The sequence below is a fragment of the Apium graveolens genome, chromosome 6 (assembly GCF_009905375.1).
Source record: "Apium graveolens cultivar Ventura chromosome 6, ASM990537v1, whole genome shotgun sequence".
Lineage (NCBI taxonomy): Eukaryota > Viridiplantae > Streptophyta > Magnoliopsida > Apiales > Apiaceae > Apium > Apium graveolens.
Window position 1 is genome coordinate 35,788,389 of NC_133652.1, and position 23,798 is coordinate 35,812,186.

At 35.5% G+C, this 23,798-nt stretch overlaps 3 protein-coding genes across 3 annotated transcripts; 2 read left to right on the forward strand and 1 right to left on the reverse strand.

The window, feature by feature from the left end:
* The first annotated feature begins 562 nt into the window (after positions 1-562).
* Positions 563-9,898, forward strand: LOC141666991 (aspartic proteinase-like). Its single transcript, XM_074473261.1, has 14 exons — positions 563-718; positions 5,125-5,520; positions 5,601-5,661; positions 6,381-6,475; positions 6,584-6,696; positions 6,827-6,995; positions 7,081-7,120; positions 7,308-7,372; positions 7,766-7,879; positions 8,012-8,076; positions 8,242-8,395; positions 8,540-8,659; positions 9,446-9,534; positions 9,640-9,898. Exons 2-14 carry the CDS (start codon positions 5,146-5,148, stop codon positions 9,722-9,724), a joined length of 1,545 nt encoding a protein of 514 aa, XP_074329362.1. The 5' UTR covers positions 563-718; positions 5,125-5,145; the 3' UTR covers positions 9,725-9,898.
* Positions 1,371-3,190, reverse strand: LOC141664892 (hypothetical protein At1g04090-like). Its single transcript, XM_074470850.1, has 2 exons — positions 3,103-3,190; positions 1,371-2,935 (listed from the first exon to the last, which is right to left on the reverse strand). The coding sequence occupies exons 1-2, from the start codon at positions 3,188-3,190 to the stop codon at positions 1,371-1,373; spliced, it is 1,653 nt and encodes a 550-aa protein (XP_074326951.1).
* An 8,398-nt stretch (positions 9,899-18,296) lies between the features above and the next one.
* Positions 18,297-21,925, forward strand: LOC141664122 (aminomethyltransferase, mitochondrial). Its single transcript, XM_074470019.1, has 4 exons — positions 18,297-18,487; positions 19,213-19,791; positions 20,190-20,308; positions 21,239-21,925. Exons 2-4 carry the CDS (start codon positions 19,231-19,233, stop codon positions 21,783-21,785), a joined length of 1,227 nt encoding a protein of 408 aa, XP_074326120.1. The 5' UTR covers positions 18,297-18,487; positions 19,213-19,230; the 3' UTR covers positions 21,786-21,925.
* The last annotated feature ends 1,873 nt before the right edge of the window (positions 21,926-23,798 follow it).

Here is a 23,798-nt window from a genome sequence, read left to right on the forward strand (position 1 = left end):
TCAATTTTATAATTCGATAAATCTCAAATTTGTGATTAATTTCTTATAAATCGTAAATCGGTAACTCAACTGATTTAGTCCGATTAGCGATTTCTTTCTGTAACCATGAATGTGAGACTGATTTCAAATTAAATTACAACTTGCAGAATCATTTAGAGGGCAACTAAATAATTCTTTATCCCAAGCACAACTGCAAAAGTCCCCGTCAAGTCTTTATCCCATTTTGTCTTTGGTAATTATTTTTTTAGTTTTTCTTTTCAAAGCATGCTAATCATTTCTTTTCCTAGTCATATTTTCTTGCTTCGATTTTCCATCAAGCTTATAAATCGTTAATCCCCCAACCCCACTCACATTCTCCAAGCAATCATAACCCTTGATAATTGAATCAAACGGCCGATCATAACCTTATAGTTCCCGCTACGCAACACGCTAAACATCTCACCACATTTCGCGGGCCCACTTTTCATACCAAACACGAAAAACGTGAAAGCAACACTTTCATTTAATCATCAACGGCTCACAACAATCCAATTAAACCAATCCAACGGACACTATTAAAATTCGGCCACGAGAATCGCGTAAGCTTGTAGCAACTTAAAGTGACTCTTTTTGCTGCTTTATTCACTCTCCAGAACCTCATAATAATACACACAGCCTGTTAATACTGCAATTCTGTTTCAACTCATTCATGCTTGTCAACTGATCAATCCTTCTTCAGGTGAGTTATGTTCATTTACCGTTCTTATATTCGTGTATTATGTGTAGTTTGTTTTATTTATTTTCAAATTAATGCGCTGTTAAGTATTATTAATTCTGTATAATGCTCATATTATTAAGTGAAGTTGATGAATTATGTGTTACTTGATGCCTTTGTTATGCCTGTTAAGTATTATTATCAACACTGCGTTATATTCGATCATTTATCATGCTTAGGTTATTGTTTAATTACTGTTTTTTTTTCGGTAGTTTATGCTTATAATAGTGAGAGAGGGAATTTATCGTCGATCACAAGAGCCAGAGAGGCACATTTTACGTTTATGTGAATTTAGTTGGAGGAGCTAATATGTGCACGCTCTTTATTAGAATTGAGACCAAAATATCCTCATCTTATATACTGATGGTTTAGAGTTGTTCAATAAAAAGTGTGGACCTATAAATTCAAATATACAGCATGCCTCCCTTTAATTATTTAAGTTCCGTCAAATTTTCTAATGGCATAGTATTGTTCTTTGGCGATGCCCATGCCTACTGCCTAGTGATGAGAGAAAGACAATTGCCAAGGAAATATGGGACAATATGAATTGATTTCAAGCCAAGGCTAAGATACGGATAACATGTTTATTGAAAAGAATAGTATGAGTAAATTAAAACTAATCCCTCTCATCCCCACTCCAATTATCTTTCCATTTTGGGCCAGTAGGTCCTTCCTCACCTAATGCTTCAGAAGGAAGGCTTCGTACAAAACAATCAAACGCGTCCTTTAGTGCCCCCGGTAACAATTTTTCTATATCGGTTAACCACTTGTCAAGGTCGAATTCACGTTTTGGACCCCATTCTCTAGCATAGTTTAACCATGGTGGTTCAACAATGCCTAAGCCTCCTAAATAGTCTGCTCCAACTAAGCTAAATTGTGCCCCGGTATCCATCTTGAAGTTGCTTTTTGAGGTATCATTTTGTGCCCCAACTATAATCTTCTCTGGTTGTGGAACATCGTGAATAAATGTTCCTGCATGAGGATACGATGCATGCCCGTACTGTGAGGCGTAAACGATAGGCTTGTTATTGCTCTCGAACTCAAGGTCAGGGGCACTCACCCACATTCCTTTACTATGAGCTGAAAAATATACACTTTGTAACTCTCCATTGAAATTACTGACCCTTAGTGTCACGTGTTCCCAGTCACTAACATGTTCACCAACTTCCCCCAAGGGAATAGTGAAAAATGCAATTTTGATCTTCCCAGGACCATTAAAAGGGCAGAATATCCACACTGCAATGTCAGTGAATGTGCCACCAAGAGCAGGCTTAATGTGCATATAAGCCTCTGCAGATTGCAAGTTACCTTTTTGGAGATTGTCACTAGCATTTTTATCTGTTGGGAGATCTATCCAATAGGTACCGTCGTTGGAACCATTTTGAGGAAGGTTTGAGCCATCTTGTGCAATCTGGACCGGATTAGATTCTTGGCCTTTTGTATAAAGTAGTGCTCCGTTTTGGAAAAACCAACTTACGCTAGAGGGAAAGTATTTTTCATCAGGATGAAGGTACACCACTGGAGCATAAGCTTGTATCAGTGCTTGAACTTGATCTAAATTTGGCATACTAGGATAGCTTAAGTTTAAATTTTTCAAACAAGACAAAGAAATTTCCTCCCCATCCTTTTTGACAATAAATGTTCCAACTGATAAACCCAATGCTTTAGTTCCTCTTTCCACTGGTCTAAGACTATATACATTGAACCCACTGTTTGCTCCCCATATCCAAGTGTCATTTTCAACACTTTCAGTTAGTACTGACCGAACAACACGGACTTTATCAAGGGAGGGTTTCTGTGGTGAGGTCGTGACGATATGACCCACAGATGTATAATTATCCGGTGGAACTGGAAGCCAAATATAGCCAACGTCATCTTGCTTAATGTTTTGAGACTCGCTACTCCAAACAAGAGTATAATCAATTGGTAATGTTAGTCCTGGTGGATCCCCAGGTAATGAGGCATCCTTAGCAACAAGAACCCATCCATATAGAGTCTGGTTATTAGGTTGGCAATAGCAACCGAGCATGAAAAACTCTTCCGGGACCGAACTTGGTTCATAAAATGTTGCACCATGATTGTCCGGCCCCCCTTCATAGGTAGCCCAAACTTTGTTGAAAGATGTGATCTGAGAAACATGTAATGCTCCTAAATCAATTATCCCATTTGCAAAACTTGTACCTACATACATATATAATCATGAAAATAAAAGATCATTCAATAGGGAGGTAGTATGGACATTGTGGGAAGGATCATTATACCAACAGGGAAACAAAGTATGAGGTCCTTGGTATCAAGTACGAGATAAATGGGATATTTATAACTTTTATATGAAATTTCACATATACCTGGTGGCCATTTGGGAACTGGTGCTGGAAGCTTGAATATGGTTTCAACGAACAATGTACTGTTATCTTTCTTAAGTGTAGTAGACATAGAAGATGCCTGAAGTCGGCAGTTCACTTTTGTAGATTGTATGAAACAAACCCTTAGATAGAAGCAGAGTTTTAGTATTTAGTGGTAAAGAAATAGAAGCGTTGCAAACTACTCCTAAAACCAGGCTATGCACACTATTTCTGTTGCCTGGATAGCAATTAGATGCTACATTACTAATTTATATGAGTAAATAAGCAAGTACTTGGATACACTTCCATGTGTAATTTAGGTTTGAGTAATAGCACAAATACAGTTTTTGAATTATCTTAATATGTAGAATGGGAAATTTGTTGAGAAAACTATTGTAAGAAAGTATAGATCTGTTCATAAATTACGAGCTGAAATATAATCATTTTTTAATAGTAAAATGTATGCAACAATTATTTTATGAAATTGGGTACCATATGAACAGTATCCAAGCAGAATTTGCATACAGCTTTGAGCCTCTCTTCATGTAGTAGTATGTTGATATACGAAATCCTGAAACCACAGAGATTTTTGCACATTTATTGAAAAAGAAACTTACAACGTGGCGGAATACTTTTCAAGCAATTCGTGCATGTACTCAAGTATTTTCAATTTGAGAATTAATTAGTGACAATGAGAATCTTGATACACTTATTGAGAATTCATCTAGGGTACACAAAATAGTGAAAGATAAATATTGAGTTTGTGATGTAAAATGTTACAATCAAATAGAATTTTGAGCCACACACGGATTGCAAAATGTTGTGCAGAGCTGCACATTCATGATATATGTGTGCTGCCCGGAACATGTGCGCGGTTTGTATGTGTGTATGCAATTAAATTGAAAGATGAAAATTTTTAAAAAGCAAGAAAAAAAAACTTGCCTGAATTTTGGAGCTACAAAATATTTAACTTAGGATTGAGGAATTTGTCAGGCGAACATGGAGTAGCCAAGAGTGATAGAAAGTAAGGGGAGGGAGAGAGATATGTTACGGTAGTAAATGCTGAAATGCATATAATCTTGATTGATCTTATACAGATATCTTTAATTTCAATAATATTTATACCTTTGACCATCTTTATTAATTACATATATTCAAATCAAATCAACAAAATATATTTTCATTTGAGGAAGTATATCCAAAATAAATCTACAAATTTAATTTCAAACCTGCTTCTAATATAGTGCTATCATTTTTACAAAAGATAAAAAAAAAATGAAAATCAAAACAAATTCAACAAACTATATTTTCTTATGAAATATATCCAAAATAAATCTATAAACTTAATTTTAAATCTGCTTTCTAATACAGTGCTATCCTTTTTTATAAAAGATAAAAAATAAATGATACATTTTCATTTCTTTCCCAATTGTTTTTTTAATTGTATGAGCAAAAGGTGCATGCCTATGAAAAAGTCTAACAATTAAAATATATAAAACCTCAAACATCTAAATTTGCATGAATTACATAAAAAACTGTTTTGTAAATGTCAGTTTACTAAAATTAAAAAACAAATGAAGTACTTGGAAGTTGGAAATAGTGGGCGAGGGAGATAGTTATCAGCATGGGTATTTTGCTCTGTATTTATATTTTGTGATATTTGTCAAATATTCATAAGAAAACAAATCCATCATCTTCTGGTGAGTAATTTTGATTCATTGTGTATAAATAGAGGGTCATGTTCTACTACAAATTATTCTACTTTTCGGTGCAAGCTCTATGAATTATTTTTTGATGGCGGGGTTAAGCGTTATTTTGCAAGTTGGTAGTTTTCCTCAAACTGAAAATAAAGTATAATATGCCTAGACCATGCTATACAGTTAGTAAACACATTTTAACTTTGTACAGTAATTAGCCGATTCCATGTGATACAGTACTAAACTACTAATATATAAATTTATAGAAGCGTAATTAAGCAGATTGAATTAGGCCCTTGACATCTCATACTTTGATATCTTCCAACAGGTAATAGAAGATTACAAGGTGATGGGAATCAAAGTGGAAACTATTGGAGTATCTCTGTTTTATTTATTACTATTGTTCCCTCTTGTGTTTTCGGACACAAAAGATGGGTTTGTCAGGATTGGACTAAAGAAAATAAAATATGATCAAAACAACCGCCTTGCCTCTCGGCTTGATTCCAAGGATGCGGAGTCTTTAAAGATGTCATCTGTTAACAAGTATCATCTGAGCGATACACTCGGAAGTTCGGATGATACTGATATTGTGGCATTAAAGAACTACATGGATGCTCAGTACTTTGGTGATATTGGCGTTGGTACTCCCCCTCAGAAGTTCACTGTTATATTTGACACCGGAAGTTCTAATCTTTGGGTCCCATCGGCAAAGTGTCACTTATCGGTGAGTCACATGCTATTTACGAGTCTAGTGAAATATCCCACATACAAGTATGTAAAATCTCATATGTAATTGTGTCCCAGGTGGCATGTTTCTTTCATGCAAAGTACAAGTCAAGCCAATCAAGTTCCTACAAGATAAACGGTAGGTTTAAGTTCTCATTGAAACATGTTCGCTTTCATAGTGTAACACTTTAATTTGTTTCAATTTATAAATACAATTGGCTGATTCATTTAGGTATTTCTGATGGTGTACATGCATCAACATTCTATATAATATAGAGATCCTGGTCTGGCATCTAGAATTCTAGATCAAATTTCCGTGTATTAAGTGTCTGCCTCTCCATGAAGTTTTTTTTCTGGTCTCATGAGAATGGACTCATTCGAAAGAACAAGAACAAAAAGTAACCAGTTACTGAGATTTAAACGGATGCTTAAATCTTCCCTGCAGAGTGGTGGTAGAGTATCTAAAGCCTTTGAGCCTAGTGATAGTGGACACCCCAATCTTCTGTTAACAAAATGTTAAGGTTCAAGCCGTTGGAGGCATGGGTGTGTTTGAATATTTAAGATTCTGCATTTGATTACTTCCAAATTAAAAATTAATTAAAATAATTGCTTGGGGAATGACCTACGCGAAGGGGGTGTCAGCTTTTTGACTTGACTCTCCACACTTATAATACGTTCAAAACATATTGACAAATTGCTGAAAACTTTATTTGTGAACTGACTAGAGGAGCATCTATCTTGCTTTACCTTTTATAAATTGAGTGCAGGTTACATGTATCCACGGTGGAATGTATTACGCTGATTATGTAATTGTTGCTGAATTTTGTCTAAAAATGCTTGACATGATCCATCTTGCAGGAACATCGGCTGCTATTCAGTATGGTACTGGAGCTATATCCGGTTTTTTCAGTCAAGACAGTGTCAAAGTTGGTGATCTAGTTGTTAAAAAACAGGTAACATAATTAGAAAATGTCTTTCGTAATAAAAAATCAGGTGACTTCTGCAACATTTTTAATATGTAAGTTCTAGTTTATGATTGACTCATGGTGCGGCTTTCTCAGGATTTCATTGAGGCAACCAAGGAACCTGGTGTTACATTTGTGGCAGCAAAGTTTGATGGTATTCTAGGGCTTGGATTCCAAGGAATTTCTGTTGGATATGCAGTTCCGGTTTGGTAATGTTTTAGTGATTTGACATGGCATGCATAATGTTTCTACTTTTGTAGAATTTAAAGGAAGCAGATAGAGAATTATTGTGGAACTTGTTAAGGATAACCAAATTTACGATACTAGGTAATGTTACAGGTATAACATGGTGAAACAAGGTCTAGTGAAGGAGCCGATCTTTTCATTTTGGCTAAACCGAAATCCACAGGCGGATGAAGGAGGAGAGATTGTGTTTGGTGGGGTTGATCCGAATCATTACAAGGGAAAACACACTTATGTCCCAGTCACACATAAAGGCTACTGGCAGGTTGGTTACTGTTCCTTTTTATGTCAAATTTCTGATATGTGTTTAGTAGTTTTTCATTCTTAACTCTTTGTTCTTATATTTGTAGTTCGATATGGGCGACGTTCTCATTGATGGGAAAGCAACTGGTATGTTTCTTTTTTGTCCTCAATACTGCACATGACAACATTTTTTCAATGATAAAGCAAAATCATTTAATTAAAAAGGAAAAAGAAAAGGAGTGACTTTGTTACCAAGCCTTGATCATTCAATTTATTGTAAGAACTTGATTACCTCTTATCTTTTCTTCTCACATTAGCAAATGTTTCTTCTCAGGTTACTGTGAAAAGGGATGCTCAGCTATTGCAGATTCTGGAACTTCTTTGCTAGCAGGTCCAACGGTATGTTTCTGCTTTATCATCCGGTAAAAACTCGAAATCATTCTGTATCAAAGTATAGCTATGTTTTATTTGCATCTGGACTAATTTGTCTCTACTCTCGTGACATTCAGTTTTTCTATATATTAGTACTAAACACAATAATTTCGACGTGAATCTCGTGTTTATTTGAAGTGCAAAACATATTGCTGCTATTTTTTCTGAATTTGAAGCTTGTGCTATATTGGCTTCTTCTATGTCTTTTAAATTGTAAAAACTATGATTTGGTAGGTCATGATACTGGCATCGATATTAGGCATTTCCTATTAACTTTTTGAAGTTCTCCCTCTTTTACTCTTTCCCAGTACGCTTACTAGATTTTGTTTTTCCTGTTGTACATTCTACCAAATTCTTCAGACAGTGATCACAATGATTAATCATGCAATTGGAGCATCTGGCATTGTTAGCAAGGAATGCAAGGCTGTGGTTGAACAGTATGGGTCAACAATTATGGATATGCTTTCATCAGAGGTAATGAAAACTCTACCTCTTTACTGTTACTATGTTGGTTCTTTACTTGAAATACAATCTCGGACTCTTAAAGCCATATTACCTTCGATTGTGCTCAGTACTGCTTTTTCCAACTGAATTCATACAAAACAGGTACAACCTAAGAAGATATGCTCCCAAATCGGCCTTTGCACCTTTGATGGAACTCGTGGTGTTAGGTCAGACTTAAATGTTTACACAATAATATTGTTTTCGGAATGCAGCTTCTGACTTTATGATCTATATAATTGACATTTGTTACAAAAACATACTTTTTGAGGACTTTGTCTATAGCTAAATACTCATGCCTATTTTGGTTGGTGGCTTTGAATTGATCTGCACAGCACGGGCATTGAGAGTGTAGTAGATGAGAGCAGCGGCAGATCATCTGGACTTGGTCATGCTATGTGCTCTACTTGTGAAATGACTGTGTCGTGGATGCAGCATCAGCTTATGCAAAACCAGACTCAAGATAGCATTTTAACTTATGTCAATGAGGTATGTATCACACTATCACTGTGTATTGTGCTTTAAACTATTAAGTGTAATCTTATTTAACCCGAAAGTAATAGGAAAATTTTTGAGGAGATTAAAGTTCTGTGTTACTTTTATGATTTATGTGGAGAGTTCTGGAAATTGCAGATGTGTGATCGTTTGCCTAGCCCAACAGGGCAATCTGGTGTTGACTGTGAAAAGATTTCCTCCATGCCTAATGTGTCCTTTACAATTGGTGGCAAAGTTTTCACACTTCCTGCTGAGCAGGTATATTTCAGTCAACATTTCCCCTAAAACAGTACCTTTAAAGCTGTCAAGTTAGAAGTTTAGCTACCACCTATTTGAAAAAGGTTTCTAGACACAAATGCTTCTTTATAATATTTTATCAGGCAGGTAACTTTTGTCAGCCAGTATCATCACTGATGACACAAATGTCATGAAATCATCAGTTCTCATGATTTCACATTGCAAATAACTTTACCTGCATCTACTGGTAAAAATAGAACATCTATTGTTATGTTCCATTAGAGCTGTACATGCAAAAAAAATGTTGTGAAAAAGGTTCACATATTGTAGCTTATATTCTTCATTGCTCGTATCATATATGTTTTCCATTTATTTATTTCAGTTTAGAATATTATTTGCTTAAGATCTTAAGGTATACAGGTCAGCAGGCTGAATAGTTTTGTATCTTGTCTTCATCATAGTTCTTAGCCAGATAAATCAATACTTCACATATAAATCATGTCACATTTCCATGTCATTTGTGGTGTAATTAAGTTGATACCTGATCGTTGGGATATTATTTACAAGGTTAGTGATAGACATATTCTTCTCTTATGCTTGGCAAGGCCTCTTCAAACTTTATGTAGTTACTTGTAACATTTGTTAAATATATGTGTTGTGCTGTGCCCCTTGAATTTTTACTAAAGAGGAATTACTAAGCATAAACCTCGACAAGTCAGTTGCTATACATTCTAAATTGATTCTTGACCATTGACATTATATCATGTTTTAATCTGGTTTTCGGTTTCTCTGCTTGCCTATTATCAGTACATACTTAAGGTAGGTGAGGGACAAGCTGCACAGTGTATCAGTGGGTTTACTGCTATGGACATTCCCCCTCCTCGAGGGCCTCTATGGTATGTAATTCTCCATGTTTGATTTATTTTGGTAATGTTGGCGTTTACAAGTATTAACCTAGTAGTGTTCATTAATATTTAATTGATGTGTATCTTGTAATGCAGGATATTGGGAGACATCTTTATGGGTTACTACCACACCGTATTTGATCATGGAAATGCAAGAGTTGGATTTGCAAGAGCAGCGTAAATGGATGTGTCCAATCAGCACCTTGCTCCTGTTGGTAACTCTTTTTTAGTTTTGTTTACTTTTTATGGGCTCTATTTGTATTAGTACAGACATAATGCAAAAGCATCTCCAACTTATGGCTATGAACCTTTATCCATGACATGTATATATATGACCATATCTCCTTTTATCTCATTCAAAATTACGTAGATGGTTGTAAATAGTGCGGTTTTGCATCATCTTTAGACTTTAGTGATTCATTACATAATATGTTTAATGTGTTACTTGGTCTGCTCATTACCCCAATACAACACTGACTAAGCTTACTTTTCTTGTTGGTGGTTATCCAAATACAACACTGGCTGAACCCACTTTTATGTCGGTGGCCAATTTACGCCGACATGATTTGATCAGTTTCTATCAGATACCATTCGCCAACTTTGGCACCTTCACTGGTTAGAATGCCATCAATAGCAAAGCCACTTTCCCAGGTCCACTTCCAAATCCTCTCCTAATTCCACCTCAATACCAGCTCCCCCCTCTCTGGCTTCCAAGTCTAGGCTTCTAAGGCCGTCTATTTTGCTCGCACCAGCACCAAGCACATCACTCAAAAGGATCACGGAATATATTGTTTCTAAATCATCAAAAAAAGGCCTTTCTACTTGTAATATCCTGAGCATCGAAAGTGCATATAGGTGCAGGTAAATGCACCACTAGAAACAGAGCTTTTAATCCCATTGTTACCAAATATATTTACATAAATATACATTTTTTTACAAAAGTGTATGCAAAATTGCATATATATACATATATAAAAAACAAAGTACAACATATCCATTTTGTGTCATGTTTAAATTTAGAATTTTATAAAACACACCCTAGTTATATACGTATATCATATATTTTTTAAAATAAAACAAAAATCTCATTAAACCTGAAAAGATTCATACATGATTGTCTCCAACAAACTTTGGGGAGGAGACTCGAAAATGTTATAGCTATTGATCAAATAAGGAACCCGAGCCATAAAATGCGCTGCCTTGTTAGTTAGCTTTCCAACATGAGCTATATTAATAATCCGTCTTCCGATCAGAGCTGTCCTACAGGTTTCTAAAATAGTGCCAACCTAAGGTGATAAATAATATTCCTCTGTAATGCATTCACCACCAATAACGAGTCTGTCTCGATATCACCTGCTTCAGCCTCCAACACCGAAACAGTCCCCTCCAACCTCAAGTTCTTTCGACCCAGAAAATGGCCATTGTGATCTCGCAGCACCATGCCTGTTGTGAACGAGTGTTCTCTGCTAAAACAGTAGCATCTACTCAACTGTCCTTCACTGGGAGCTATCCATTTTTCTGTACTCCAGAGCCCCTCGCAGTACCAGTTGTGGAACTGAAATGGCTACTTTTCTTCACCGCATCCCTCCACTCAGTAATGTGTTTCGAAGTCCATTCAATTGCAAGTGTTGGAGTTACAGACTTATCCTCCTATACTTTCTTATTAATCATATATGTACATACATACAGTGCACTTCTGTATCAACTCATTTAGATCTTGCGGACCAATCAATCATTCTTCAGGTGAGTAATGTTGATTTATCGTCTTATATATTTGTATATATTGTCTGTTCTTTTTTATTAAAGGAATGCGCTGTGTAGCTGTATGTAATGATTGCATATTTGCATTGCTTAGTCGAATTGATGAATTGTGTGTTAGTGAATTGCTTTGTGATGTTAAAATTTTTTGAAAAGTTTTTTTATGAACAGTTCGTGATATTTTGTTATTTTAATGCTTGGATAATTGTTTAATTACTGTTATTTTGATACTTTATACTTTAGAATAGCTTGTGCTTTTCTTTAATCTTCACTTAAAATAATAACAACATAATTTGGTTTAGATGAATTATTCAAAAAATCGATACAATAGGAGAGCCAAGTGTATATGATCGCATAGTCTTGTTCCTATGATGACAGATGCCAAGTAAAAATGGTCGTTGCTGAATAAGAAAGTAAATGCAATAGCATATGAGAGTTTGAATTGATTTGAAGCCGAGGCAAACATAACAACATAACATGCTTATAAAAAAGAATTGTACTAGTAAATGAAAAATTAAACCCTCTCATCTCCACTCCAATTATCTTTCCATTTTGGTCCAGTAGATCCTTCCTCACCTAATGCCTCAGCATGAAGGTGTTTTCGTGCAAAATTGTAGAAAATGCCCTTTAATTTACCAGGTATAAGTTTTTCTACATTATTTAACCACCTGCCAAAGTCTAATGCACGTTTTGGACCCCATTCCCTAGCATAATTCAGCCATGGTTTTTGAATTATGCCTAACCCCCCTGAATAGTCTGCACTTAGCAACCAAAATTGTTTCCCAGTATCCAGCTTAACATCACCTTTAGAGGTATCATTTCGTGCTCCAACTAAAGCCTTCTCTTGCTGTACTGGAGCACTGTGGATATTCATTCCGGCTTTAGTATATGACGCATGCCCATACTTTGAGGCGTACATGATAGGCTTGTTATTTTTCTCAAACTCAAGGTCAGGGGCACTCACCCAATTCCCTTTATCATGCTGTGAATAATACACACTCTTTAACTCACCATCGAAATTACTGACCCTTAGAGTGACGTGTTCCCAGTCACCAACATGTTCCCCAATTTCTCCAAAGGAAATAGTTAAAAATAAAATTCTAATCGCCCCAGGACCATTGAAAGGGTAGAAGATCCCTTAAAGTGAAGGTTTGAGCCATCCTGTGCGATCGAAACTGCATCAGATTCTTTGCCTTTTGTAAACAGTAGTGCTCCATTTTGGAAAAACCAATTTACACTAGAGGGGAAGAATAGTTCATCAGGATGGAAGTACACCACGGGAGCATAAGTTTGTATCAGTGCTTTAACTTGATCTAAATTTGGCATACCAGGATAAGTCAAGTTTAAATTCGTCAAGCAAGACGAAGACGCTTTTGTCCCATTTTTTACAGTAATAAATGTCCCCACTGGTATACCTAAAGCTTCGGTTCCTCTCTCTACTGGCCGAGAACTGTAAAAATGGAACCCATAGGCCCCCCCATATCCAAGTGTCAGTTTCAACACTCTCAGTTAAATCTGTTCTGACAACACGGACTTTATCAAGGGGAGGCTTCTGTGGCGAGGTCGTGACAACATGCCCCAAAGCTGTATAACCATCTGGTGCAACCGGAAGCCAAATATAGCCAATGTTATCTTGGGTAACATTATAGGACTCGGTGCTCCAAACAAGAGTATAATCAGTTGGCAACTTTAGCCCTGGTGGATCGTCTGGTGATGAGAGGTCCTTAGCAACAAGAACTGAATCATATAGAGGCTGCTTATTTGGTTGGTCATATCAACCGAGCATGAAAAAATCTTGTGGAATTGAAATTGGTTCATAAAATGTTGCACCAAGATTGGCTGGCCCATATTAATGGCTAGCCCAGACTTTCTTGAAAGATTTGATTTGATAAACTTGTAATCCTTCTAGTCCTAGATCAATTTTTCCAGTTGCAAAATTGATACCTACATGTATACCATTCAAAAGAGAAGATCATTCATTAGGTTGGTGGTACGGACAGACAGTTAAGAAAAGATCAATAAACTAAAACTGAGACCAAGTTTGAGGTCCTTGGTACATTGCTAGATAAAAGTGGATATGGATAATCTTTATCTGAAATTAAGAATATATCTGGTGGCCATTTAGGAACTGGTGCTGGAAGCTTATATGGTGTATTAATGGGCAACTTCGTGATGTCTTTCTTGGGTGCAGTAGACTGAGAATGTGCCTGGAGCCGGCAGTTCACTTTTGTAGATTTGATGAAACATACCCTTAAAAATTAGCATAATTTTAGTACATACAAACAAGTGTAAAAGAAAATGAAAAACATGCAAGTAATCTACTACTTATACTAGGTAACAAGATGATACTATATACATTACTACAATTAAATGTGAACAATCAAATAAGTATTTTCTGTAGAACTAAAATTGGTTCAATCTTGAGAGCGATGAGATAGCTGTAAATTGGTTCAATTTGATATGCAAAAGCCTGAAAGAAAGAAAGTTGCAGCAGCCAGAAGTGTTGGAAAGAGACGGCCTGCTTGGCTGGTGATGAGAAGAATGGAATGATCTCTTCTCTGGTACTCTTTTATATATGCAAGGGTAATGAATATAATATTCTCACTTTTATTAACATTATTGAACATATATTTTTATTTTCTTTATTTGTCTAGAGATACTTTTCAATATTGAGCATATAATCTGGAATTTGTAGGATGTTTTATGTATTTTAACAGTTTAAGGGATTTTTAAATATCCATTATAATCCTGGAGAATTCACTATATGAGTTTTTGAGATTCCATTAAAATCTGTGTTAAGCAATCAGGATTTTTAAATCTTACTCAGAGTTAATTAAGATTTTTTAAAATTTCTATATATGTGGAGATATTAGTCTTGTGGATGGGTTCATGTTAGTGATGTAACCCTCAGGCTACAGGTGACTACACCATGAGGTTAGAAGAATTTCTCATACAAAATGCAAGAGAGTGTAACAATAATTACAGAAAATTATACAAATCTATAAAAAAAATACCATTATTTTAATTCGATAAAATTTTATAAAATCTGAATTAAATATCCTTAATTTTAACCATATTAATACGATTGACTATCTTAATACTATACATCCCAAGTCAAATATATAAACCATATTTCCGACTTGGTGCCATAACTTAAGCAAGTGACAAATACAACTGTACTTTAAGATTAAATAATTGAAATGTAGTTTTATTTAAATATATTTTGTGTTATTTTACATGTATACATTAAGCCATAAATTTTATTTTAGGAAAAAAGAACCCAATTTTTGAGCATGGCAATGCGAGAGTTGGATTTGAAAGTACAACATAAATTGTGTGTGTCTGTGCAGGTGCAGCAGCTTGCTCCTGCTAGTAACTATTTTTAGTTTAGTTTTACATTTTACCGGCTTCATTAGTATTACTACATACGCAATGCAAAACACCTCTGCAAAATATGGGTACAAATTTAAACATGACATGTTTATATGACCAAATCTCTTTTCACATCTCATCTGAAATATATGTAAGTGGTTATAAATACTGTGTTTTAATTACATCTTTAGAACTTCATTACTAAAATATGTTGGCGGTCTGCTACTTGGCCTGCTTGTTATCCAAATACAACACTAAGCTGACTGAGCTACCTTTTCATGCTGGTTGTTAATCTGCTCCAGACATAATTTGATCATTCTATATCAAATATCTTTTAAAAAAAAGAACATGATATTCATGGTTAGACTAATCTATGCTTTATTAAGTCCCTGTGACCCTGAGTGAAGTCATGGCAATCCAGCTCTCATACCACCACCAACTTTGGCACCTCCACCGGTTAGACTGCCACCAATAGCAAAGCCGTTTCCTCCAAGTCCTCCTCCAACTCCAAATCCTCCTCTAACCCCGAATCCAATACCAGCTCCACTGCCAACCCCCCCTCCGAGGAGGCTTCCAAGTCCAGTGCCATCTATTCCACTTCCGGTGGCACCAGCACCAAGGGCATCATTCCCAGTTGCACCAGAGAAAGGATCATTGAATATTGGCTCTGAATCATCGAATGAGGGCTTTTTACTTGTAATATCCCGAGCACCGAATGTGCAGATGGATGCATTTACCAGCACCACTAGAAACAGAGCGTTTAATCTCATTGTTACAATTTTGGTTACTGCAGTCACCAAAAATTTGCTCTGTTTATTTATGGTTTGAGCGTTTGAGCACTGGCGCTAATTAGTTGAACTGATGTCAAAGTTGGATGATGTTAAGTTGACGCACCTTAGAATTCTGTGATAAACCTAAATCTACCTAACAGCAGACCAGAGCTTGAACTTTTCTTTGAATTTAGTTTCCTCATGTGTCTTGCACAATTTAAGTTCGAGATGATACTAGTACTTGCACGATCAGGAATTTTTATTTTTTTACTGCAAAGCATTGGGAAAACAATCATACAATTATCGTTTTCGTATTTTAAATAACAGAAACGTGAAGAGAGACAATTAATAAATTACGTAAATATAAATAACAAGGAGACAAAGAACAAAAGCCGAGTTCAATGCGTGAATCGTCTCCGTAAAGCATATTTGCGCTCATCATCTCATCATAGAGATGCACAGAAGGGCCATCAGGGATCGGATTTTGACTGTATCTTAAAAAGATCGAGTTTTGATCGGACCGGATTTTTCAGGTTTTGACTTTGACTGTACCGGGTCGGGCCGGACTTTCCGAAAATGTCAGAGCTCGTTTAGGCCCTCGAGGTGGGTCTTACCGGGCTTTTTTCGGTTCGGTTCGGATCGGATCGGGCCACGCTTTTTTCTAATTTAAATCGGATCGAGTTTTATTAGAGATTCTGAAGATTATATATATTTAACAACTAGATCATTGTAAAAATGTATTTAGTTTGCATGGAATATTTTACGAAAACATTACTTTATTGAAAACATTTAAATTCGGGAAAAAATAAACATGTTTATAGAATAATACATTTTATCAATGTTATCCAAAATATATAGTGGACTTACTATATCTTCTTTCATTAATCCTGCAATAAAGTATGTAAATAATATTATCAATCACGAATATGTAAATATATATGTGTTTAAAGTATTATTTATATTTATAGTGAATGTAAATTTAAAAAATATGTAAGAAAATATATTAGAATAATCAGATTTTAACCAGGTTTTTTCGGGTTTTTAATCTAGTCGGGCCACAGACCGGGCCAGGTTCAAGCTCAGAATTCTAACCGGGTCAGGACGTGATTTTTCTAAAATTATAGGGCCCGTCGAGGCCCTAAGCCGGGCCGGACTTGACCGGATTTCGACCGGATCGGGCCGGGTCAGATTTTCGGGCCCAGACTTTTTGTGCATCTTTACCTCACCGTATGTGTGAACGAATCGCCTACTATGATAAAATGGGTTGCAATAAAACAAGTGTGTTACTTTCAGCTAACTTAAGACGAGCAAGTGAATTATCACCAAGAAGACAAGAAGACAAAGATAAGAGAGAGCGGTTAGGATTTTTTGGATGATTAAAAAAACTTGCGACTTGGTGATGAATATATAGGATAACAAAACTTGTCTGTCACTCCATTAATTAGTTAAAACCGCGTTAACTAAATAATTTCATTAATATTAATCTGTAACTTACTCGAATTAATATACTACTAAGTCAATTATAATCATCTGTATCAAAAATGAATCAACTATTTAAAAGCATAGGCCTGGTGGAAATGTAAATTTAACAAAACTAGTTTGTGATTTGACAGTCCAATTTTTTGTTATGCTTGTGTTCGCGCGACACACACGCGGCCTTTGCAAATTTTGGACAAGTCCCGAAATCCGATGATTTACACACCCCGTGCGCACGTAGAAAATGGAGTCATACTTTAATAACTTATTTAGACACTATTAAAGTGTTGTGCTATGTAAAGTAAATGAAACCAAATTTTCATTATGTGGGATATAACTTGCACATTAGCTTTTTTCGCTTTCAAGAAATGATCTTTGGATAATCATATATTATTAATCTTTTATTTATTTTGAGTGATTGAAAATGGCTCGGAAACCTCTTACGGAGGAGCAAGCATTCCAAGTATCACTTGTTGCGCGTGCACGACATTCGCTACTCAAGTATGGCTGAAACATGACTTGACAATGTGCGGTTAAAATCCACATTTTCCAACAATATGTTGAGTAATGTTATAGATACAGATAAATTTATAAAAAAAATTGTCATAAAATGGTGTGTTATGAGTGATGGATGTGACGGTATGAAATAATTTAATTGGTATTATTAGTGTGAATACATGGGGTCTATTATATTTAACCAATAAAAATTTGACATGTGATATTTTATAACTATTTTGAAAATAAATTTTGTATATTTAGTATTTGTATTTAGCTAATAAAAATCAATGACGAAATGATTACTAAGCAGTGAAGCATGTTCCTTTTGTTAATGGGCTTACGATAGCTCGTTTGCGGCTTCTTTCAATATTTACAGGCCTCTTTGTAGCCCAATGCGATATGATGAATGAACACTGAAGTATACTTTTGACAAAAGTTCCTCACCAAACTTTGGTTGGTTGCTGCAATTATACAAAAAACCTAAATAAATTATAATTAATATTAAAATAGGTTAATAGTTACCAAATAAAAAATATTCATATTTCCTGACAAGAAAAATATTTACATTCTTGTAGTTCTTCAATTTGTCAATACGTAATTATGTTCAAAACTCGAAATTTAAATTTCACAGATAATCTTAGTAAAAAAATGAAAAATATAAACTCGAAATATGAAATTTGTATATACATTGCCCATGGCCTTATATATGAATTGGAGATAGGGTTGATCCACAACAACAAATGTGATCACCACTCACTCCCGATTGGGCTATGAAAAAGCCTCCTCCACCCACTGCCAATACCCACCAATTTCTCACCCTTTTTTCCAATATATACAAACATTATTAATAATTACAGTATTTTTTATTTTCTTCTCATTGGCTATTTACATGTTATTTACAAAATAAAGGACAGTCCTTTTATTAATTATTTTGTTCTATCATTTCTATTAATTTACTTTTAATAGATTATTAGATTCTACCCTGTTTTATATATACCCAAACATTTGTTATTTTCCAAGAAAGACCAAGAAACAGAGATAGCTCCATAAAGACTGAAGCTTTTTCACTTGTAAGTTCTTGATTTTCATTACCCTTTTCAAGATTTTGTATGTATATACTTTATAATCTTGTATATGTGTGTATTCTGTTGAATAAGAGATAGTAAAATGTACTAATGAGATCTGTATGAGCCTACTAGATTTGTATTATAATTCACTATTCATTTTGTACCCAGATTTTAAATGCTATTAGTATTTGATTAGCTGATTCAAATTGATTTCATTTTGTTTAGAGTGACATTTATTTTAGTATTGCTGGGTGGTGATGCGTTAGTCAGATTGTATTGAGTGCTTGAGAGTGAGTGCAGTGATCATTTTCTCTAATGAATCTTTTTTATGGCTTGTTTTGATATGTATGCGGAGATAATGTGATGTTAGATGTTTTTCGATGTATTCAATTTTTAAGTATAATGGAGGGAAGTGAGGATTCGAAGAACTCATGGCCTTTGGCTAACTGGGGGAATAGGAAATTGTCGGTTTACTAGGCTGTTAATGAGTTATATGTTGATACAACCTTGATTTTCTTACAATAACTTAATGTGGCTTTGTTGGCGAAAGTTCTTAATTTATGTTGGCTTAATTCTTTTACCCATTTTGATTTTGGGGTTTAATATTTGAAATCACTGTTTTGAATGTGTAATCATTTATTTGAGCTGCAGGGTGATGTTCGTTTGCTTTTTGTCGACTTGAACGTAATTATCTTGTTTGATTGTAATATATTTGTGCTACCATTCAGGTCAGCTTATTAAAGAAGATGAGGGGAGCTGGTTTCTGGCAACTTGGGCAGTCCATCACCCGCCGTCTTGCTCAGGCTGACAAGAAGTCTGTGGCTCGGAGATGCTATGCTAGTGAAGCTGATCTCAAGAAGACTGCTCTATTTGACTTCCATGTTGCCCATGGTGGCAAGATGGTGCCTTTTGCTGGTTGGAGTATGCCAATTCAGTACAAGGATTCAATTATGGATTCAACCTTGAATTGCAGGGAGAATGGTAGCCTTTTTGACGTGGCACATATGTGTGGGTTAAGCCTCAAGGGGAAGGATAGCATTCCGTTTCTTGAGAAGTTGGTAATTGCTGATGTTGCTGGACTTGCCCCTGGGACCGGTACATTGACTGTCTTCACAAATGAGAAAGGTGGGGCAATTGATGATTCTGTGATCACCAAAGTGACTGATGATCATATATACTTGGTTGTGAATGCTGGGTGCAGAGACAAGGATCTTGCACATATTGGGGAGCATATGGAAGCATTCAAAGCCAAAGGTGGGGATGTGTCGTGGCACATTCATGATGAGAGATCTCTTCTAGCCCTTCAGGTTGGCTTTTTATCGCCTTCATATGAAGTATTGTATTTTCCTTTATGCAAAACTTTATAGCTGCTTGGCTTGTGTTTCTCAATTTGCAGCAAGAAATTTACTTTTCGCCTAGGTGCCCGAGCATGTTAAAACTAATCTCGTTACAGTTTTCTGACACATGTTCGCAATATATTTTTTAGAAAAAAGGGGAAAAAAAAACTTGTTCCAGCATAATATATTTCTCCAAACAAGTATTTTGTTTTGGGAGAGTACACATTAATGGACAGGGGTATTCAGTAAGGAACCCAAATAAGTGGTGATTATCCTAAATCTGCATAATTGTTCTGATTTTTGCCGAGGAAATATGTATTGTGCACCTACAATTTGATGCATGTTTTTGTAATGACATTCAAATGCAGGGTCCTCTGGCTGCTCCAGTTCTTCAACACCTTACAAAGGAGGATCTAAGCAAGCTTTACTTTGGGGAGTTCCAGATATTGGATATCAATGGATCAAGATGCTTTCTTACTAGAACAGGGTATGTCGATCAGTGATTTCTCGTTTGTGCTTTTATATATTAATTGAGATTTTCTTCCCTAATCTGGTTTTGTTGAAACAGATGCCTATTTGAATACAAACAGTAGGATTTCAATTACTATTAACTTGAGATATGTTTTGCTTTAGCTAATGCTTCTAAATATATTTTTAATGGATGTATGGGGGTGATCATCTGTGATAGTTTGTGCTAATTCACCTTTGATCTATTCCTATAATACTGCTGCTAAATATATGGAAACCTTAACCTCTGATGTGAAAATGTGTTTAAATTGTTTTTAACTTGTTATAACCAAGAGCTGCTACACATCACATTGCCGGATTAAAACGGCATGATGATATCTTATACAAAAATAGCATACTAGTAGTACAAAATGAATTTCCCTTTAGTTGAGTTGCAAATGAAATTGACCCCTGGAACATTGGGAATAGTATATTTCATTCAAGAATAGCATATTAATATATTGTAAACCCCTCTCATTCAGGTTTACTTGATAAGAGAATCATTATTCCTACAAACATAACTCTGAAATATTTTAATTATTTCGTTCGAAAAAAATTACTTATCGAAACACAGTTATTTCAGAACTTTCTTCTGCGAGGAATACTGAATATTGCTAAAAAGACCGCTTGTCATGGGACTCATATTTGATGGTCACAGTTTATGATCCTACACTACTAGTCTACAAATTTACAATAGATGATCTTTACTCTTTCAGAATACAATATATTGTATATGAAATTGTCTGAAAAGCCATTTTAGAAACAATAATTGAGGCTCTGAAATGGATTTCTGATCTGATAGTAGCTGTAAAATTTACGAGCTGTTTTAATGATACATGTTCCCCACTTTGTACTGTTGCTCAAATTGTGCAAGGGATCTGACTAGCTTTAAGTTGCATGAGTTTTTCAGGTACACAGGTGAAGATGGATTTGAAATCTCTGTACCTTCAGAGAATGCTGTGGATCTTGCCAAGGCAATACTAGAAAAATCCGAAGGTAAAGTAAGGCTAACAGGGCTCGGTGCAAGAGACAGTCTTCGACTTGAAGCTGGATTGTGCCTCTATGGCAATGACATGGAGCAGCACACCACCCCTGTTGAGGCTGGTCTTACCTGGGCAATCGGAAAGAGAAGAAGAGCGGAAGGGGGGTTTCTAGGAGCCGAGGTGATACTTAAACAAATTGCAGATGGTCCATCAGTCAGGCGTGTTGGTTTGATTTCTGCAGGACCTCCAGCAAGAGGTCACAGCGAGATTCAGAATGAAAAAGGAGAAAACATTGGAGAAGTCACTAGCGGAGGATTTAGCCCGTGCTTGAAGAAGAACATTGCTATGGGTTACGTAAAATCTGGAAACCACAAGGCAGGCACCAAAGTTAAGATTGTTGTTCGCGGCAAAGCTCACGAAGGGGCAATCACAAAGATGCCATTCGTGGCCACAAAATATTACAAGCCTTCTTAAATATGGCTAGTTGTGGCAACTCTTACCTTTCTGTATCCTAATGTCTTGTTTGATATGTTTTTTGATGAAGTTAAAATGCTACAATCGATACTAATCTTGATTTTCTCAATTAATCTTTGTGTCGTCTGGATTTTGGATAACCCTTGTCAGCCTATGCATCTCATTTTCATGTACTTCAAAGTTGATTCAAGTGCAACTCTGACCAAATTCCTTTGAAGGGACAAATTTTGGAGAAAAAAAAAGAAAAGTTAATATATTTTTCAAGGTTTCAAGTGTTCAAATTGCTTAGTATAATTATTGTTAGGTCACACACACTGTAGAAGAGGGTTGAATACAGTGTATATCACAATCAAATCGAATACAAAGAACACAAGTAACAGAAAACAAACTTTATTAAACTCTGATACAATGTGGAACTGTCATCCCTCAGTGATGAACAAATATCACGAGAGCTGCTAGGGTTACAATGAATATTATTTTCGATAATAACAACACTTATAGTGTAAACCCTATATATGTGTTTATATACTACACAGTTACATGATAATCGCTAATTGATATGGAATATAATTCTGCTTCCTAAAATATATCAATCAGATATCTTTTCTTCCAAATATTCTATTCTTTATAGAATTCCTTCTTCATGCATATCTCTTCTTGCGTTTGTCTTGATCTTCTTTCCTTTCAATCAGCCGTCTTCCTTATCTGAAAGTTTCCTTAAGTCATGATATTATCTCCTGATAAATATCTCCTGAACCTTAAGTACTGATAACTTAAGTTCTGTCTTCAGTATAAGTGCTGATTTCCAGTTAAGTACTGATTTGTCCTGTTTAAGTAAGATCTGAAAACTAAACACAAATCATATTAGATATGACATTATCAAATTTATCTAACAATCTCCCCCAACTTGTAAATTAGCATAATATACAAGTTTAACAGATATTTGATGATGTCAAAAACATTTAAGTACAAATATATGAGAATTTGACTAGATAACTACAACTTACAGTCCTTAAAGCTTTACCAACTTTAACTTCTGATAACAACTTCAATCTGTATATAGAACAGAATTTGAGCAGTTGTAGATCTTGACTTGGCTTCACTTTCTGATCTCTTCAATATCGGGAGTTGTTCTGAGATAGTTCTTTAACAAACATCTCTCAGCATATCTGAGTTCATCAATCATCCTCCTTTTAGTATCTTTAAGCTCTGCAGTATCTTCACCAGTTTGGAAGATAGCATATCTGAGATCATTAATTTTTTGCTTTTCTCAACTCCTGATCTAGTCTGATGACATAAGCTTTGTCAGACTCTAGATTGAATTCAAGTCCCTTAATACCAAGATATGTTCTGATCTTTGCAGTATTAGGCTTCATATCAACAATATCACCCTTGTGATCTCTGTACTTGAGACAGTATGTGCTGTCAGACTTTACAGAATAGAGCTTCTTCTGTCTCTGAATTTGAGTCTTCAAATAATTTGCAGCACTTTCTGTTAATCAGTCCTTCACTTGAAGTAAGAATAAAACATATTCTATTTCCTCAAAATACTTCAGTGGTATAGCATTTTCCCTTATATGGTAAACCCTTCCATCTGTCATGAAATATAACAAGATGTGTTCTTTCAAGAAGGTATGGTAGACCATCTGTACAGATTCAAGCTGATTCAATCTTTCAGGAGTTGCTCCAACACCTGGTTCACTTAAGGAAGTTGGATCATTGGTTGTGTTTTATACTCTTCTTTCATCAACACTACCCAATCCAGATTTATCTCTTGATTCCTTTCCAGTAACCACTCTTGCTTCAAAACCACTTGCTGCAGTCTTCTGTTTGGCTTTAGTGAATCCTGGTAGGAGTAACTTTGAGGATTTAACATGAGCAATGTCAGAGGTTTCCTTTGACTTATCTTTTGATATCAAGCCAACTTGAGCTATGTCAGAGGTTGCTTACTTCATAGTTATATCAGAACTAACTATATCTTGACTCTGAACAACTTGAGCTATGTCAGAGGTT